Source organism: Apiospora marii (assembly GCF_038362585.1).
Source record: "Apiospora marii strain CBS 49790 chromosome Unknown utg000004l_segment0_segment1, whole genome shotgun sequence".
In the NCBI taxonomy this organism is placed as follows: Eukaryota; Fungi; Ascomycota; class Sordariomycetes; order Amphisphaeriales; family Apiosporaceae; genus Apiospora; species Apiospora marii.
The window spans coordinates 517,054-535,588 of NW_027117376.1; the positions used below are offsets into that span (position 1 = coordinate 517,054).

Sequence of the window (18,535 nt, forward strand, 5' to 3'; positions counted from 1 at the left end):
CGGGCCGCTTGGTTATGATCTAGGCATTTCTTACTCGCTTGGATTGGAGACCTGTATCTTTACAGGTTTCAGGATCATACAAGGAGTTGAGGTGTAGCTAGTGTTTGCGCAGCAGCAGCGCTCATGATGTTGGACTACTTCTCATGAATGGTGTACGAATATGAATACCGGTCAATCACGGTTGGTCGAGGAGAAAAGGAGCAAGAGAAACGGATAGATTCGGATTGGCACTGAATGGTGTTTCCGGTATGAGGGAACATGACAGGGGCGGCTTCGGATAGGATTTGTTTGGGTCGTTATGTTCTCGACTCTCTCTCTCTCTCTCTCTCTCTCTCTCTCTCTCTCTCTCTCTCTCTGTTTCTCTTTCACCCAGAGGTATGATAGAACCGTAATAGTAGATAGGGTTCATGATAATGAAGTGGCTACTGTACATACATACAGTCCAGTCCAGTTTTGCGCAAACGAAGATGACAAACAAACGAAGCTTTTGTCCAAGAGATCTGAGATATTCCGACCCATGCATTCATTTACGGCACTGTAACCAGGTAATTAGATGGCCAGGATGTATGCCCTTTGCCTGATGTCGCAACGCGGACGGGTGGTACCGATTGGCTGGCGCATCTGGGGGCCCGCTGTTGGCATAATTTCTTAACTTTCTTTTACATGGGGACACAAGATATCGCAAACATGCCCCCTTTCCCAGGCTTCATTCGCCCAATATGCCTCAAAGTATCGTCATGCACTCCAGCCGCCCGCAGACCGTCTGCTTCGCTTGGGAGGAGCGACTCCTCAATGGGACATGGCAACGCAACGGTTGAGACGGCAAACAGGGTGGCTAGCGGTTATCTGAATAGTGGTTCCTGTCCTATTTTGCCTAGTATCAAGCAAGCACCCAGTCAATGGCATGCATGGGCTGTCTATCGCCTGTGGCGTCTTTTTTTCTTTACCGATCTTCGTCACTGTTTTTATTAGACCTCCGCAGCCCCACCGAATCAAATGCCAATTGGGTTTTGAGACAGTCCCAGCACAACAGAATCCCGTGGTGCTCGCGATGTTACAGATGTGCTCGTCTGCCACTACCTGGTTCATCCTTTCTATCACTCACCCGAAACACCACACAAGCCACTGTACCGACAACTTGCCCAGTAGAAAAGGCCGTTGTGCTGATAGGAGTCGACAAGCTTCTTGGCTTTTGCTGATCTCTGGCCAACTGCTCAATACGAATCACCCTGCAAGGTTAATTTGTGCTGCATACCTCCAACGGCGTATGTACAACGACGTCAGCGCCGCCGCTCGTTAAACCTTCAGACGAACTCAGCGCCGCCGCCCCCCATGGCGCTCTCCGCGCGCATCCCGACATCATACCTCAACCCACGGTACCGAAGGCGGCGCCTCTATGTATTTGTCGCCGGCCTGTTAATTCTCATTACTTTCTACATGTCCTCGCGCTTCGACTCCGGCATGTCGACGGCAGACGCTGCCGCCGTCGCAAAGAAGCTGCACTTGTCGACGCACAGTACGGAACCAAACGAGCCACCCTCGGTCAAGGACGAGAACGGCAGCAGCGACAGCACCGACGAGGTCGCCGCGCCCCTGCAGTTCGAGGACAAGCAGCTGGGCACCGTCACTAACCACGACATCAAAAAACAAATACCGCTCGAGCCCGTGCCCCCTATGCATCACGGCATGGTTGCGCGCCCCTCGTCCAAGAGCGCAGTCACCGTTGCGACGTTACCACAGAAGCACATGCCCAGAGCTGCCGCCGGGTCTCCGCGTCTTATCATAATAGGCGACGTACACGGGCAACTAAACGAAATGAAGGCGTTGCTGCAGAAGACCGAATACAGCGCCGAGCGTGGCGACCATGTGATATTCACGGGTGACATGATCAACAAGGGACCCGACTCGGCTGGCGTCGTCGCGCTGGCTATGGAAATGGGTGCGTCGGGCGTACGAGGAAACCACGAAGACAAGATCTTGCTTGCACATGTGCAGGAGGCCGTCGATGAGTCCTCCTCGGCACCAGAGAACCAAAAACGCGAAGAAGCCGAGACCTCCAAGGGCGAGAATGCCGCCTTGGCCACGGCCCGATCACTCAGCCCCGAACAGCTCGAGTGGCTCGCCAAGCTGCCGGTCGTCCTGCGCCTGGGCAAGATTGCCGACCAGATCAGCGGCGAATGGGTGGTGGTGCACGCGGGTCTGGTCCCGGGCATGCCGTTGGAGGACCAGGACCCCACCGCCGTCATGAATATGCGTACGCTGAGGTTCCCGGGTCGCGAGCAGGCGCGGCAGGAGGTGCGGCAGGACCTGGAGGACGCCGCGGCGGCCAAGCAGAAGAAGGTGGCCGACGTCGTCAGCGAGGGCGCCGTCGAGGCGGCCTACGAGCGCGAGGAGAAGATCTTGGAGAAGAACGGCGTCGCTCGCAACGACATCGACATCGCGGTGCCGACCGAGGCCCGCGACGGCCTGCCGTGGAGCGAGGCCTGGAACAAGGCCCAGAAGGCCCGCAAGCACAAGAAGGAGCGCGTGTCCGTCGTCTACGGCCACGACGCCAAGACGGGGCTCAACATCAACACCTACTCGTTCGGCCTCGACAGCAGCTGCGTGCGGGGCGGCCAGCTCAGCGCCCTCGTCTTCGAGCCCGGGCGGTCCATGATCGGGAGGCACGTGGTGAAGCACAGGATCGTCAGTACCGAGTGCGAGAAGAATGCGTAAACACACAGATGGCGGTTTTTCTATCATTCGTTCATTCATTCAGGCCGATGGCGTTGTGGGAGGCACTTAGCACTTGGCATTTTTCCTCTTCTTCTTCTCTCTTTCTTCTACTTCCTCCCTCCAATTGGGGAGAACCGCATGATGGTCTGGCATACTTTAGGCATTCTACAGGCGCAGGTGGCTTTTTTTTTTTCTACGAAAGGCATCGAGTTTTTTCATAATATACCCCACAACAGAACGGGCAACTGCATGAGGATAGACGGGGCGAACGAGACATACGAACAGATTCGGAACCATTGGATTTCTAGATGGTAGATCATGATGTACTAGGCATATTGGAAGGCCTCTTCTTTTCTTCTTTTGCTTTGTGCCTCAATGCGGGAATACTTTTATTGTCCTGCACAGAATAGAAGTGGCATTGCCATTGGCGTAATCGACGATGCCACGGGACCGCTCACTCGGATCGTGCCTGTACACAACGTTATACACAGACGTATTTCGTTGCGAAAGCTCTCTCTCTGGTTTACAACACATGCCCGGCCTTCACATCCTCGACTTCGTCCTGTCCGGGAAATCCTATGCTGACGTAAGGTAGGAAGAGTTTGTTGATCGACAGGAACAACATGAATCGTTCCATTCTAGTCATTGTACTGTACAGTACCTAGTCCGAGAAATTGGCAAAAGCAAATTTATGAAGGAAATGGAGCTCCGTGTTCCTCGCAGAATAAAAGCTCCATCTCAGTTAGTAATGCTCCGAACTACGTAATCTGGCAGAACTAGGTAGAGGCCCCAAGCAAAGATGCTACTGCGGCTGTCATAGCCCCGGCGCGGATGTCGAGGCATGCTAATCCTGGTCCTTTCGGGCCGCCTGGCTTGGGGCGGTGGAACCCACAGGAAAGAGGAGTCAAGGAAAACAAACTTGTTGGCGGACGACGGCCAACTGAAATTCGTGGTTGACAGGGCACCGACAGGTCGGACTGGCCGGAACCTGCTCCATACCTATCTTTGACCGCATGAGCCGCCAGCAAGGTGGGAAGGTAGCACGTAGTAGTAGCAGTAGGCGAGGCGAGGCTGGGCTGTCGGTTTGGTAGCAGATCTACACATACGTCCCAGTTGCCCAGCTGGTTCTCAGTGCTGCCACGGCGTTAGGAATATGTACGTTGCATAGATAATCCCCGAATCATTAAATGTCTACATGACCGTCCAGGAGGAAGAGGGCTCTCGTGGTGCAAGTCTATGTTTATGGCCGCTACCTACACCTATCTGTTCATTCGGTTATAAGATCGATGCTCTCTTTACCCGAGTGCCCTTCCTAGCAGGTCTGTCTCATTGAAGACTATGCATACTTCCTCGCGAGTAAAAGAAATAGCCAGGAACTACTATTCGGACCTCGAGACGGTATCTACCGAGCAAAAGCAATAACAATTCAGGGACATCCTGAACTGTATTGATTCAGTTGCTGCTGGCGGAGACCCACTTTGTAACCAACTTGTATACATCTTCCCTATCCGTACTCGCATCTAGACGGATAGGGCGGAGAGGGGCAATAGCGGGGGAGAGCTTGGATGCATATGTAACTGCGAGAGGCAATAGTAAATGCCAACAAGATGTATACAGAATAATAATAACAATACTCGATATGTCGAACGGGAAGAGTTAGAACAAATATAAATCCGATTCTAGTCGGAGCTAGCCTGCTGGCTGTAGAGACTTGTCAATTATAGAAAAGAGCGGTGATAAGGACACGAGCAAACATCCAACTAGAAGCATGCTAGTCTCTGAACCTACGTGTAGCAGCTCGGCCAGCTTCTGTCGCATACTCGGTCAGATAAATGCAGTTGTGATACATGCTACCGACGAGGCGAGTGGAAGCCCCAAACGCTCCAATTGGAAAAATCCATGCAAGGGGAGCAGCCACGTGTAGGCGGATAGCGCATTTCATAAGTTCGAATCTTCGATGTTGGCAGTTGGCCAGCCATCCGGATGCTGAGTAAGTGTCCAGAGGGGTTCCTCAGCCATCTCGCCCATCCTATTTTGCCAGCGAAAAGCGGATGCGTATCCGCCAGGCCGCCAGATGCAGCAGCAGCAGCAGCAGCAGCAGCAGCAATTTACCTATTACAGCAATTGCATGCTGCATTCTATCATGACTCCAGGTTGCTTGGCAAGCCCGGGGATAAGCGGCGAGATGCGAATGTTACCTACAAGACAGTCATCCATTGGGTTGTGTCGGAGAAGATCTGAAGATTGTTCAATGGCATGGGATGTGTACACATAAAAATGACGAAGGCGCCCGAGACAAACATCGTCATGCCACTAAGGGGGGCGATGGAGGATGGAGGGGCAAAGACCGACAGAGAGTGCCGGAGCCATGTACCTATGGTGCTGCAGTGCTACGGTACACTTCTGCGGACTGCTGTGGTCCGACTCGGACAATAGCAGGAGGAAAGCAGATTGAATAGAAGGCTCTGGCAATGGACGGCGGGCATCCCACAATAATACCTCATTCGCTAGCCGGAAGGGGCTATTACGCTGGACACCTCGGAGCTTGCAGTACCCACGTTGACGTCGCTTTTTCCAAGGAATGGCTCAAGTACATCGTGTCCCAGCCGTAGCAAGTCGCAAGTCTGCAAGTGAAACTGCAAGTTGCCCCGCGCCCATTGATTTTTAAAAGAAGAAAGACGGGACCCCTGGAAGAGGAGCTAAGCAGCTAAGCCCATCTCTCTCAACAACCGACTCAACAAGACGACTACAATAACCACTCCCATCCCGCTCCCAATTTTCCCATCGTCATACCACAACCCATTCATCAACCCAAACCAAACAACTTTCTTCATACCGCAATCATGTCCAACTCCCTCGACCAGCTCAAGGCCTCCGGCACCGTCGTCGTCTGCGACTCCGGTGACTTTGCCAGTAAGTTACATCATAACCCCGCCACTGCCGAAGAGGAGCAAGCTCGCTGACAATTCCCTCCTTTTCCCACAGCCATCGACAAGTACAAGCCCCAGGATGCCACCACCAACCCCTCGTTGATCCTGGCTGCCTCCAAGAAGGCCGAGTACGCCAAGCTCATCGACAACGCCGTCTCCTACGCCAAGCAGAAGGGTGGCAGCGTCGACGACCAGGTCGACGATGCCCTCGACAGCCTCCTGGTCGAGTTCGGCAAGGAGATTCTCAAGATCGTCCCCGGCAAAGTCTCCACCGAGGTCGATGCCCGCTTCTCTTTCGACACCAAGGCCTCCGTCGACAAGGCTCTTCACCTGATCGAGGTTCGTACCAATTACATGTTTCCTTTTCACATGCCCTGTATGAACCTAGCTAACCATGTTTCTTCTCAATTCAACAGCTCTACAAGCAGCAGGGTATCGAGAAGGACCGCGTTCTGATCAAGATCGCCTCCACCTTCGAGGGTATCAAGGCCGCCGAGATCCTCCAGCGTGACCACGGCATCAACTGCAACCTGACCCTCATGTTCTCCCTCGTCCAGGCCATTGCTGCCGCTGAGGCCAACGCCTTCCTCATCTCCCCCTTCGTCGGCCGTATCCTTGACTGGTACAAGGCTGCCCACAAGAAGGAGTACACCAAGGAGGAGGACCCCGGTGTCGCCTCCGTCAAGTCCATCTTCAACTACTACAAGAAGTTCGGCTACAAGACCATTGTCATGGGTGCCTCTTTCCGCAGCCTGGGCGAGATCACTGAGCTCGCTGGCTGCGACTACCTCACCATCTCCCCCAACCTGCTCGAGGAGATGATGAACTCCACCGACGCCATCCCCAAGAAGCTCGACTCTGCTCACGCCTCTGGCTTGAGCCTGGAGAAGAAGGAGTACCTCAACGACGAGCCTCTGTTCCGCTTTGACTTCAACGAGGACCAGATGGCCGTCGAGAAGCTCCGCGAGGGTATCAGCAAGTTCGCTGCTGATGCCGTTACCCTGAAGGACATCATCAAGGAGAAGGTCCAGAAGGCTTAAATTGGTTTATTGGGACGGTGTACAAAAAAAGATAAAGGACCGCTAGGATGACAAACTTTTACGATATTAATGAATGAAAGAAGATATTATAACCAATAGACGGTGATAGTAATGCCGCATTATACCAACTCAATGTCTCGTTCGTGTGATAGCACTATACCGTGGGGAGGGAGTTGCGCCTCACATTAACCACGTTGCTTGTATACATGTGATTGAAACATTTGCACTCATGATTTGTATCTACTTAGGCTTGCCCCCTTTATACACGACTTGAAGATAACCTCATAACAGCCCACTGCGGCTACCATGGGACCCGTGGGATGCCCAGCAGAAACTCCCAAGCTTGCCTTTGCCAATCGGCAATCTAACAGTCGACTCTAAGCTGCTTTATCGGTAGTTAAATTTTCCAGGAATTTGACAGTGGCGGCTACTCCCACCTCATCCAAGGTCATCATGTCCGAGAGCATGTCCGAGAGCCTTTCCGGGTCGAAGTCGGCGTCAAACACGAGCCTCTGCAGCAACTCCTCTATGGCCTCGTCCGTCTCGCAGAGCCACTCATCATCTTCTTTGTTGTCGCCCTGGTCCTCCCCCTGGGCCTGGGCGTCGTCCTTCTTCTTCTCCTTGGCGTACAAAGGCCGCAGGTCCTCGGCCGTCTTGCGCCGACCGGCGCGAGCGAGGGTCAGGAGCTCGCGCAGGGTGGGCAGGTGGTGCCGGTGGCCGGCCAGGCACATGGCGATGAGGTCGCGCAGCGCGCGGTCGAGGCGCTCGTTGGTCAGGACGAGGGCGTGGGCGCCCGTGGTGAAGTCGTAGGGGTCGAAGACGGCGCTGCGGCCGGCGCGCCACACGCGGTAGTCGTCCTCGCGGTACAGGTCGCGCTGGTTGGGCACGTCGACGAGGTCCTGCAGCACCCAGCCGACGCCCGCCAGGTTGGCCGACAGGGCCTTGAGCTCCTCCCAGTACGGGTCCGCCTCCGGGTCCTCCTCGCGGCCCCGTCCGAAGTCGATCAGTTTCAGTACGGGGGCTAGGGCGTGCTCGGCGTCGCCTTCTGCCATGTCGCCGATTAGGATGTTGAGGCCCTTCCACGAGTTCTGTGTGATTAGGCTCGGCGGGTCGTCTTTGGCGGTCTCGCGCCGGCGGCGGCCGTCGAGCTGGTCGGGGTAGGCTATGGCTGCCACGGCCCGCAACACTGTATTGTCGGGACAAGACACATTAGTAAGTTGGGTCACTTTCAAGTGTCTTCCTTCGTGTGGATGTATACGAAGGGCGGTTTAGATGAGGGCGGGCTCGGTTCAACTTACAGCACAGGGCGAAGCTCCAGATAAGACGCTGGGGAATCCGGCGCTCGATCTTGCCGAACCGCTCGATCAGCTGGTCCAGCGTCCCGTTTTGCAAGTACTCCATGACGATGACGGGATGGGACAGGACGGGCCCCTTGTCGCTGCTCTGGTTCTTCTTGGTCCGCCACATGTGGTTGTACTCGGGCATGATCTGGATAATGTGCTCGGCGCCGGCGAAGCGCCGGAGCCAGCAGAACTCGTTGCGCAGGTCCTCATCGTTGTCCGACGTCGCGTCCTCCTCCGTGTCGAGCGCGTACTTGACCACCAGCTGCCGCTTATGTATCGACGGCTCCGGCGTTGGGCTTGGGGTGTCGTCTTCTGGCGCCTTCCGTTTACTGCTACTGGGCTCGGGCTCGGACTCGGACTCAGGCTCGATGTAATACCACTGGTCGAAGAGAACGGCCCCGCCATGGTTGCCCTGGGCTATGACCTTGCGGAACTGCAGGCCCTCATTGGTGAAGTACTTCTTGACCTCCTGAAGCCGGTTGGTCACTTGGTTTGGATCCACCGAAGAGCCGCCCGAGCTCGTGTTTATGTCGTCAATCGTCTCGGAAGAGGATGACATCGCTCATGCCCATGTCAAGCGGACGTCATGCGTCAGCGGCACCAGAGTTATGCCAGATAAGAAGCCGGGAGGGTCTTCCCCTGCGACAACGGATAATTCGTTGAATCTCGAGGGATGCGTAGGAGAGACACGTGTACTCCATTGTTGTCATTGAAAAGCATTGTCGCATGCCCAATATGTGCTGTCTTTGTGGATGGTGCCGCATGCAAATTGGGTTGCCCAAGTTGGTGACAAAGAAGCATTGCTTTGTTGAGTTACTGGATTAGACAGTGATACCCATCCTCATTGACTTGTAGGAACGGCTAAGCAATATTCATACAGCGGAAAAGACTTACGAAGCACTCGGGTAAAGTGTCCGGTGCAACATATTATGCGACACGTTTTGAGGGTGCCCCTGAAATATACGAGCTACCCCTATTCGAAGAGCCATGGGACGGGATAGGGTAGCTCGTGTTTGTCAGGGGCTTCGATGTCGATGCATATCTTTCATCATGTCCAGCATCTTCCAATCACTACGTAGCGTCAACCTGGCAAAACTTCAAGTTGAAATTGACGGGAGGGTACGCACCAGTCGTCCGAAAGTAGCATGAAGGATTTGCAATTACTTGACATTCGAGAGTTCATCATGGATGCCCTGGCAACATTTGATCGTAGGGATTTCACGTGTGCAGAGGATAGTTTATGCATCAGCAACAACTCAGAAGCGTTTATTTTCTATTGCTAAGCTGCTTGCCAGTCCCATCATAACCCAAAGTGCAACCTTGTAGTACTCTTTTCCGTTTCACAGGCTGTTACATCCAGTATAACAGCAACTACACGACTTACCTGTAGACAAATACACCAGAACGACGCCGCCTGGCAGCCCTGCTGCCACTCCGGCTCGAGGATAATCGCTCTCTGGCGGCGTCTATCTCAGCTCCTAGGACTTCTTTCCCATGGTCTTCTCCTGTTCTTCATCACGCCCAAAGGAGTGACCCTCCTCATCCTCCTCGTTGTGGACGCTTGGTGCCGCCAGAAGAGCCGGGCGCGCGGCTGCCGCTGGCACCGTGGTAGCGGTAGAAGTCTCCTCCTGCTGAATGCTAGGCGTTGTTAGTGTCAGGAGAGGAGTGTTGGCAGGGGACTCGCCGAGCGGGCCCTCCCGCAGCGAAGTTGTCACAACGCAGAGGCGGTCCGCCAACTGCGGCCGGGGGTGGATAGCCTCGGCTTTATAGTCGATACCATTTGCCGCGGTGGTCTCCGATGATGACGAGGTCTGCGCGGCGGCCTGGGTGGAAGATGAAGGAGGGCGCTGGGCTTGATGGGTCGTGCCGCGAAGTGTCTTCTTCTTCGACGACGACGCTGCTGCACCATTGCCACCACTGCAGTGAGGACAAAAAACGCGAGAGACCGGTTCACGCCGCCACGGCCGCAGCGAGGGACCAGCCCCCAACGGCGTCAAGACGGCTCGCCCATCCTGGTCTTCGACTCCTCGGGCACCGGTGGTTTCACTGATAAAGGCACCGTGCAAATTTTTGAAGAGGGGCTCGAAGCTGTCGTCTTCGCAGTCGCTTTTTATGTGTGCAATAATAGCGTCAAAGTCGCTGTCGCCACCGGCGGGGAAAGGGGGCAAGGCACTGCCGCATCTCTCACAGACGTAGAAAATTCTGACAGGGTCGTCCATTTTGATAGGGAAGCAAAGGCGAGAGAATAACTTACCTGGAAAAGGCTTCGATTGAAGTGATCTCAGTAGCTTCTCGAGTTAACAAGGCAGCGTCATATCGCGGGGGAATATCGTCAACATTTATTTTTAGCAGAACAGGGGCATACGACAACCGATATAAGTATACCAGGACACTATTTGCTAAAGGCTCTGTGATGAACAATGCCTTTAAGAAGCTCGCTGATGCACAATACCATAGTTTCCCTACAACAAGGAATCATTGGGACTTTGGAAACGTCAAGGTTGAATACTGATACTGAAATACCCTTGTTCAGCTACACAAAAGAGATCATACAACCTTGTCGCCCATAACGTCACCAGTGCAGATCACATAGCAGGATACAACGGGGAGTTTTTACGTTTGATGAATTAGCAGTCAAAAGACGGACCGAGTTCTACCTGTACATGCAAAGAAGATGGCCACCATAGAGAACCTAATCATCCATTGTTTCCCAAGAGGCCACCATTTTCCATACCGGCTCAGTCAGGGTTGATCAAAGGGAAAGAAACTTTTTTTTTCATCGATTCCGAGGAAATGTACAGACATTGTACCTCATATTTTGTGTAACTGGATGACCACCAGTGTTTGCGGGGCCAACCACAGCAAATCTGATCCACATCCCGGGACAGAATATAGACATGACTCGCGAGATATCTGGTCAAGCAAGTGACCTATGTTGTGGGTGCCGCATTTTGGCTTGTCACGCGTGACAAGCGATCGATCGAGAGTGCTCGATACGTTTAGGCGCCCAGGCTGGGGAAAGCGGACTCGTCCTTGGTGTTGATGGAAGCGTTGTCACGACCACCACGTCCGCCACGGAACTCGCCAGCGCCACGGAAGTTGTCACCACGGCCACGTCCACCACGACCCTCACCGCGGCCACGTCCGCCACGGCCCTCGCCGCGGCCACGGCCGCCCTCACCGCGGGCACCACCGCGTCCACCACGTCCACCCTGGGGGTGGCTGGGCTCAACGTAGCGCTGGTCGATGTCGAGGATTTGCTTCTCCTTGCGCTCACGCTCACGCTTGGTCTTGGTGGCAGTAGCGGAAACGAAGTCGGTCTCCTCCTTGACGAGAGGCTTGGCGCTAGCCCACTTCTTGTCAGCCTTGCTGCCCTCGTTGGCCTTGCGGATGTCGGGACCACCGCCAAGAGCCAGCTTCTTCTCGGCCAGCTGGGCGAGGTACTCGGTGTACGAGACGCTCTTGTCCTCCTCTTCGGGGATCTCGGCGTCCTGGGCATCCTCAGCGGTAGCCTCCTTCAGCTCAGACTTAGCAATGGCCTCGCCAGCCTGCTCATCCTTGGCCTCAGCCTCGCCTTCCTGGGCACCCCAGCTAGCGGCAGCCTGCTTCTCGGAGCCACTGGGAAAACAGTTAGTGTGGTTTCAAGTTTCATGAAATAGGCGAGCCATACCTGGGACCGGTTCGGCTGTGACGGTCGTCACGCTCACGGGGGTAGCGGCCACCACGGCCACCTCGCTCGCGGGCGCCACGGCCACCACGGGGACCACCGCGAGCAGCCTCTTCAGTGCCTCGGCGCTGGTTGTTGGAGTGACCGGCGTTCTTATCGCGGAAAGCTGCGAAATCCCATGTAAGTTTCCAATCTTGCCTGTATTTTCTTCTGTTGCGACCTCGCTCTTGTACTAACCTCCCTCGTTACCACCAGGACCACGGCGGGCGCCGCTGGTAGCGTTGACGGGCTTGGCGGGAGCAACCGGCTCGACAGTGCGCTTAGTGGTGCGAGTGGTGTTCTTGTCTACCGTCTTGACAGGCCCCGAAGGGTTGTCGGAGTCTCCCTCGACATCATTGCCTGCAATTTTTTATTTAGGTTAGCTCATGTACCCCGCTCGAAGCAGCGCTTTCTCTTGAAAGCGGCCGCCGGGGCGAAGAGATTTAATCGTACCGAGGAGGTCGAACAGGTTCTGGAAGGCGATGTTAGCTCAGTGCTCCACGAGAGGCATCGGATCAATGACGGTCATGTAGAAAAATCTCGACGGAAGCGACCACAACAGCTAAGGCGACGTGCGAAGACCGCAGTGGTGTGGAGGTGCCCAAAGTAGGAACGCATGAACACACACGCACACAAAGACACAGACACCCAGAGGCAGGTGGGTGTGTATGGCTTTCCTTGCAGCTTCACTGAAGCTGGAAGTGAGGTGAGGGGTCATGTTGGATTTGGAATAGCTTCATGGGCGAGGGCGCAATGGACGATGGGTTGCGAAAATTCACCCGGACGTACCTTGGACACGACCGACATGGTGCCGTCAATTTTTATCGCCTTTCAGCAAGGCGTAGCTTTAAGGACGACAAACGAGTCAAAAAGGGACTATCAAGTCGATACAGGAGAGGAGTGAGGAAGAAGACGAGGAAGGATACAAGCCTAGCAATAGGTCATATCCTGTAAGGTGCGATAGGGAATTGAAATCTCTCTTCGTGGTGGTCGACCTAGTGGTTCCGCCGATTTCAAGGATTGGTTGGGCCCAATGCGTCAGGTCAATTGGGGCCTTTCTTCACTCTGGGCACTCAGGTTTCCCCAGTTTGGCTGCTCTGTGGCGTGGCTGGCTACCAGCTGCTACCTCAAAACTTCTTGACCTGATCTGCTATTTTTTGGTGCGCAGGCACGAATTTCGCTGTCCACACAACAATCAAATGCCCATGGGAAAGCGAAAAAAAGAGCCCCAAGGCCAAAAAAGCACCGAAGCGGGTGGCCCGAGCGTCAGCTTCTGTGTGCACGTACTGTAGAGAAAAAGGGCACCTTCCAGACTAAGGTTGCTGGAGAGGTACGTCACGACCCGCTCTTACCTTCTTCACTTCTTGACGCATACCCTACCTTTCCAACATTACCTTATATCGTAACCATTTCACAGCGATAACCTTGTGTGCAGTTACCTTGACCGTCGTAGTCTCACTGCACTATGTACTACGCACTCAAGCAGCTTGATTCTACCATCCCATGTTGCTCTATTCCAGTGTTCTGAGCTTCAATAAGCTGCCCATGTATCCAGGTACTGACGCGGAGCTAGAATAATGCCGTTCGGGCATTGGAATTTGGGTTCGGGTTAATGCAGTGGCAGCTCTATTAGGGTTTCGACCTGCTGCAACGCGAAGCCAATTGTTACGTAGGCCCGGGGTAATTCATATTTGCTCACTACCACTGGTAGTATGTGGGAGAGTGACAGACACCAGACTCACCATAGAGGCATTCGCACCAGGACAAGCAACAATTGCTATGAAGAAACTCGAGAGACAAGTTTGCAATATCTCGGCGCATATGTCCCCAACAGAGCAAACACGACATTGCGCCCAATCGGTTGCGACCAATAGATGGCAGATGTGGTTGGCATTTGTCCGAGAAATAGAGGCTAGGTAGCTCTGTGGCTTTACGATAGCAGCCCAGAACGGCGAGCTCAGAGTAGCTCTTTCTCGCCTGCATACACATGCAGACTGTATTGAAATGATAACGCACCATCGCCTATGCCGGCTTCTCCAATCTGTCTACCTATGTAACTCTCGAGTCATCCAAGGTCTTAGAGTCCGCCGAGGTGGACAAAAGAATACTACATACTACGCATGGTAGTACACAGATAGGGCGACATTGTGTGGGCTAGCCAGGTGTGGTCAAGCCACTGCCGACGGACGGTTTTAAACATTGATCTGAACCCGTTGTCACTGTCGGAGATATGTACCCCATCGTATCGTGGGGTGTGTGGACGACGTCTGTGTTCGAACTTCTGGGCCAGCCATGTAGTAGTAGCACCCGGCGCGTGGGATTCGTCGGGGGTGGTTTTTGGTTGATAATAGACCGTCCCTTATCTCTGCCTCCCACGGCGCCTTGACATTACACATGTCGGAAACAGGCAGGTCTGCGGAGAGATAAGAGACAAGTCGACCGACCAGATAGCCAGCCCAGCCCTTCTAGAACTCTTGATAAATAGACCTTCCCGCCCTCTATCTGCTCAGAGAGCAGACGTTTATTCTTCTCTCTGTTTAGTTTCGCCCATGTCCGATTTCTACGAGGGCAGTCCCATCGTCTTATTCCCTTCTGGTTCAAAATACCTGTGCAAGTGCTCAGAGCTCAACGGTGCCCATCATCGTTCATCTTCCGTGGCGCATTTTCTTTGTCACCGAGGTGGTAGTCAGCAGCACTAAGCGAGTATCAAGTTGCATACTCTTCACTCTCATGGACATGTGAACGTCCAACATACATCCCTTCCATTGACTGGCCCCATTCAAGCCAACCCATGGGGGGTTTGTGCCTCTATTCCCCAGCCAGGCTGCCAGTCCTTCATCAGGGGCCAGGAGGCTGTGGGGATGGATGACCACACGTTGACAAGCGTCAATCACAAGAAAGGACAATACGCGATTCTCATGACATTCGAAACCTGTTCACGATGAGGACGTTACGCAATACGTCACTTGGCACGAGACTCTGTTACCTAACAACGATGCACAACGCCTGGTAAAGAGCGGCTTGGAGATGACAGGCGGCCTGGCCGGCATTGCAGCTGCAGTTGGAGACCAGATTCGTGGCCTCTCCAAGTCTCCAAGATGACTACTCCAACTTCAACTCCATAGCTGTGGAGTAGACACAGACTGTGGCTCATGCTGTGGATGCATCAAAGCAGTTGGGCGAATGGGACGTCGCACCCCTCTCGGTCTTTGCACCGAAATCCACTGCTGGGCTACTGCAATCTAGACCGGGCGTCTGATTCGTACTACGGAATGGGGACGGTGTTCGCCAAGGGCAGTGGATGTTGTTGCCGGTCACGAGAACGGCCGTTGAGGACTAGTTCGGAGGAGGTTCGAAAGGGGGAAAAAACAATAGCTGACCAGCATGATCACGAGGGCAGCTTGCTTCGGTGTTGGGTTCAACGTCCAGTCCGCAAGTGCCGGGCGTGTGGTGTCGGGGTTGGTGGGATGCATGACTGCTGTGTGAAGGTTGCGCGTGGGCCTATCGAATGGCCTCCGTTACTCACGATGCGCAGTAGTGTGGAACTGCACCTGGCATAGCCATATGGCCGGTCAACAGCACATCGTGATCAAATCCTGGGCAGAGTTGGAGCCAGTTCACCGGCCTTTGGACCGATCTGGGAAGAACGCAAGGGAGGGTCAGTGGTTGTTGCTGCTCGTACTGGCTACTAGCGGGTAGCTGCCCACCCCCCCCCCCCGAAGCTGGGCAGCGTTCGCGAACGAGCCCTCCAACCCCTCCTTGGTCACGAACTCACGAACCTCGGTCGGGCTGCACGGCACACACAACCCTTCAAACCACCAGCCACACGAAGCTTCGAAAAGTACCGGTACATTGCACAGTTACTCAACTTGTAGGCGTGTGGAGACCCACTCGGAGTGTGAGGAATTTATCAGAAGAGCGTAGGTACCTACCTACCTGCTTGTTCGGCTGTCGCGCCATGACTCCGCTTGGGAAAACCTCGTCCGATGGAGATTTGATGCTAGGGTTGCTGTCCTCTGCCAAGGTCCGACGGCCGCTCAACGCCATTAAAGCCGATATACGATAATGCGTGCAGAAATTGCTTCAACAAGTTGCAAAAAAAAGAAAAACAATTTGGGGGATTGAGTGAAGACATTCAAAGCCTCGGGCCTCCTGGATGGAGAAGCGCCCATGTCTCTGCATCATGTTAATGTTGAGGGCGGAGGGGCGGCGCGGCACGGCCACGCTTATCGCCGGTGTAGCTGGTTGCCGCACCACCCTCCATCTCACATAAGAAGGTATGGATGTAGATACATTACTGCAATATGCAACACGTATGTGTGTACAAGGATTCTTGAAATGTTCGGGGCCTGGGAAGCTGAAACTCCCGGTGCCCGCAAGGTTGCGCGAAATCAATGTGGACAGTGAGGGAAGATGAAGCGGAGCGGGAAATTCGAGTCAAGAATCAAGTTAGGTAGTAATTTCTCTACTAGCAGTGATGACAATGCAGCATTTACAACGTGATACTCGTGGGAAAAAGGAATATAACCAACCACTTTCCTATGTACAACTTGACCTACCTAGGCATCTTCCGTTTGCCTGTGCCGTGAGCCGGGGATCCCACGCTCTTCAGCATCGTATCGAGAATCTCCGCCCTCATTGAAACAAACTTGAAAGACAGTAACTGCAGGGGTACAAGCGAATTAGAATAATACCCTGCCAAGGAAAAAGATATGTACAGGCTTGAAGCTCGTAACCCATCGAATCCGGCCATGCTTGAAAATTTCGATGCCCTTCTTTGGAACTGAAAATAAAACAACGAAAACAGTAACTTTTTAGGGTACCCCTGACTCCTATGTGATATGATCCGTGCCGTCCCTTTAGGGATTGCGACACGGAGGGGATATATAAGAAACAAAAACTTTTTTCTGCCGGCAAATGGTCGTGAACGCCGAAATAACCGTGATTTGTCGCAAGAATAAACCAGTGACCGCCTTGTCATGGGTATCGTATCAATGCTGTTTCTCTCCCGTATCTCGCGTTGAAATTAGCCCGTCGGTAGTGTCGGGCGAAGAACCCATCTTTTCATTTGGGAATCTGGAGGTTCCCAGGATGGTTAGAAATCAAATAATGGAAGGCCTATCCCACTGCTCCGGCTTTCCAGCATCATCGTTGCGTCGTTTGCTGTGGAGGCAAAGATTGAGAATAATGTAGATCACGACATAGCTTCCTGTTTCGTCGCAAAGCGGCTGAATCGAAGTCCAAAAGCCTCTTGGGATGGACGTGGTTGTTGCGCCAGGTGCCCCTCTCCTCCAAATGTTTCTGTTGCTATCGCATATTGCTCGTGTCGAACGAGAACTGGGTCGGGAATTGCATTGAAGCGCTCAAGCCGAATGGGTCCCAATCGAGAGCAGGGTCCAGCAATTGTGTCATGCTTGGATAGCCTTGCCCCTGGCTATGACCAGGCTGCTGTTCCCCTTGCGGCATGCCTTGCTGTGCTGATGCCCCTCCCGCCACCGGTTGCATAGGCATGCCGTGCTGCTGCTGCTGCTGCTGTGGTGGTTGGTGATGACCTTGGTGGCCCTGGTGCGTTTGCGGCTGCTGGCCGCCGGCATACTGGGTCGGGTAAGGGCCTGGGCCGGGCGTATCCGGTTCGACTTCGTCAATCATATCGTTTGGGGCATCATACTCCTGCTCTGTAAAACGGAATTAGTCTAGGACGCCAAAGTCCCATCAGACAGACATTAACAAAACGGGTCAGCTTGCCTAGTTGTTCAATATGATTCTGGAAAGACGGTGTCGGATAGAAAGGCGCCGTCCGCGCAGTGGGATTGGCACCACCGCTTGCGCCCGCCTGCAGCATTTGCTGGCGCGCGGCAGCTGCAGCCATGGGGCCCTGCATTGGAGGCAACGGTGGTCGCATTGGCTGGGGTAGTGCCGATCGTACGCCTGGCTGCTCGGTGGTGGTTGGCGACGTTACGGGCTGGCCAAAACTTGGGTTTGGATTCGTAGGAGAAGCCGCATGAGAGGGCGGCGTAGGCCTTGTCTTTGGGGACGAGTTGGCCTGGATCCCATGAATAGGCGGGGGCAGAGAGCTCGTTACGGCCTCGAGCTTTGGCGCAATGCTGGAGCCGGACCTTCGTGAATGGTGATGTCTGTTAAACATGGTACGTTGGATAGGGGGAGGTTGAACCATATTCGGCGCCATGTGTGTGGGACCAAGACTCGGGCTGCCTGTCTTGGCTCGAAGCTCGGCTTGAACATCGATACCTATGTTGATTTAGCTGGTGTTGCGATGATGGGAATTTCAGGTTTAGTGGCTACCTTTCTCCAAGAGAATTCTCTCAAGCAAGGAGTTTTTATATCGTAACATCAAGCACTCATCGGCAGCACTGCGATGAGCGGCTTGGAGGTTGGTCAAGTTACCCTCATGCACTCGGATGGTTTCCTCAAGCTGCTTGATGTACTCTGTACGCCGTTCACGGAAAGCAGCTTGCGCTTGGCGATTTCTCTGCTTCCTCTCCTCCGAGGTGGCATATATCTAACAGCAAACGGGTTAATGAGATGCGACTTCAGGGCAGCAATCCCCGGCACCGAAACAGTTCGCCTTATTTAGAGAATGTGTAATTGGTGCTGGGGAGCTGTTAGTTTGTCGGCATGGGGGACTCGACTTACGGGTTTGCGCCCACCCTTTCGCTTGGCTGGTTGGTTCTCCGAAGGGATGGAAGGACCAGCTTCATTCTCGGGAGTTGAAACGGGGGACTCGTCCTCCGAATTCTCCTTGGAAGGGTCTTTCTTATCAATGGACATCTTGTCGGACAT

The 18,535-nt window shown here is 54.0% G+C and overlaps 6 protein-coding genes across 6 annotated transcripts; 2 read left to right on the plus strand and 4 right to left on the minus strand.

The window, feature by feature from the left end:
• Positions 1-1,332: 1,332 nt before the first annotated feature.
• PG985_007134 (uncharacterized protein) lies at positions 1,333-2,715 on the plus strand (the record flags this gene model as incomplete). Its single annotated transcript, XM_066826903.1, has 1 exon — positions 1,333-2,715. The coding sequence occupies one exon, from the start codon at positions 1,333-1,335 to the stop codon at positions 2,713-2,715; it is 1,383 nt and encodes a 460-aa protein (XP_066684578.1).
• Positions 2,716-5,558: 2,843 nt separating this feature from the next.
• On the plus strand, positions 5,559-6,685 carry PG985_007135 (uncharacterized protein; the record flags this gene model as incomplete). The annotated part of the gene is made up of 3 exons (XM_066826904.1): positions 5,559-5,628; positions 5,701-5,984; positions 6,062-6,685. 3 exons carry the CDS (start codon positions 5,559-5,561, stop codon positions 6,683-6,685), a joined length of 978 nt encoding a protein of 325 aa, XP_066684579.1.
• Positions 6,686-7,062: 377 nt separating this feature from the next.
• PG985_007136 (uncharacterized protein) lies at positions 7,063-8,587 on the minus strand (the record flags this gene model as incomplete). The annotated part of the gene is made up of 2 exons (XM_066826905.1): positions 7,063-7,871; positions 7,984-8,587. 2 exons carry the CDS (start codon positions 8,585-8,587, stop codon positions 7,063-7,065), a joined length of 1,413 nt encoding a protein of 470 aa, XP_066684580.1.
• Positions 8,588-9,506: 919 nt separating this feature from the next.
• On the minus strand, positions 9,507-10,247 carry PG985_007137 (uncharacterized protein; the record flags this gene model as incomplete). Its single annotated transcript, XM_066826906.1, has 1 exon — positions 9,507-10,247. The coding sequence occupies one exon, from the start codon at positions 10,245-10,247 to the stop codon at positions 9,507-9,509; it is 741 nt and encodes a 246-aa protein (XP_066684581.1).
• Positions 10,248-11,027: 780 nt separating this feature from the next.
• PG985_007138 (uncharacterized protein) lies at positions 11,028-12,541 on the minus strand (the record flags this gene model as incomplete). The annotated part of the gene is made up of 5 exons (XM_066826907.1): positions 11,028-11,646; positions 11,699-11,861; positions 11,933-12,094; positions 12,188-12,206; positions 12,524-12,541. The coding sequence occupies 5 exons, from the start codon at positions 12,539-12,541 to the stop codon at positions 11,028-11,030; spliced, it is 981 nt and encodes a 326-aa protein (XP_066684582.1).
• A 4,500-nt stretch (positions 12,542-17,041) lies between these two features.
• PG985_007139 (uncharacterized protein) lies at positions 17,042-18,535 on the minus strand (the record flags this gene model as incomplete). The annotated part of the gene is made up of 4 exons (XM_066826908.1): positions 17,042-17,409; positions 17,468-17,983; positions 18,038-18,254; positions 18,389-18,535. The coding sequence occupies 4 exons, from the start codon at positions 18,533-18,535 to the stop codon at positions 17,042-17,044; spliced, it is 1,248 nt and encodes a 415-aa protein (XP_066684583.1).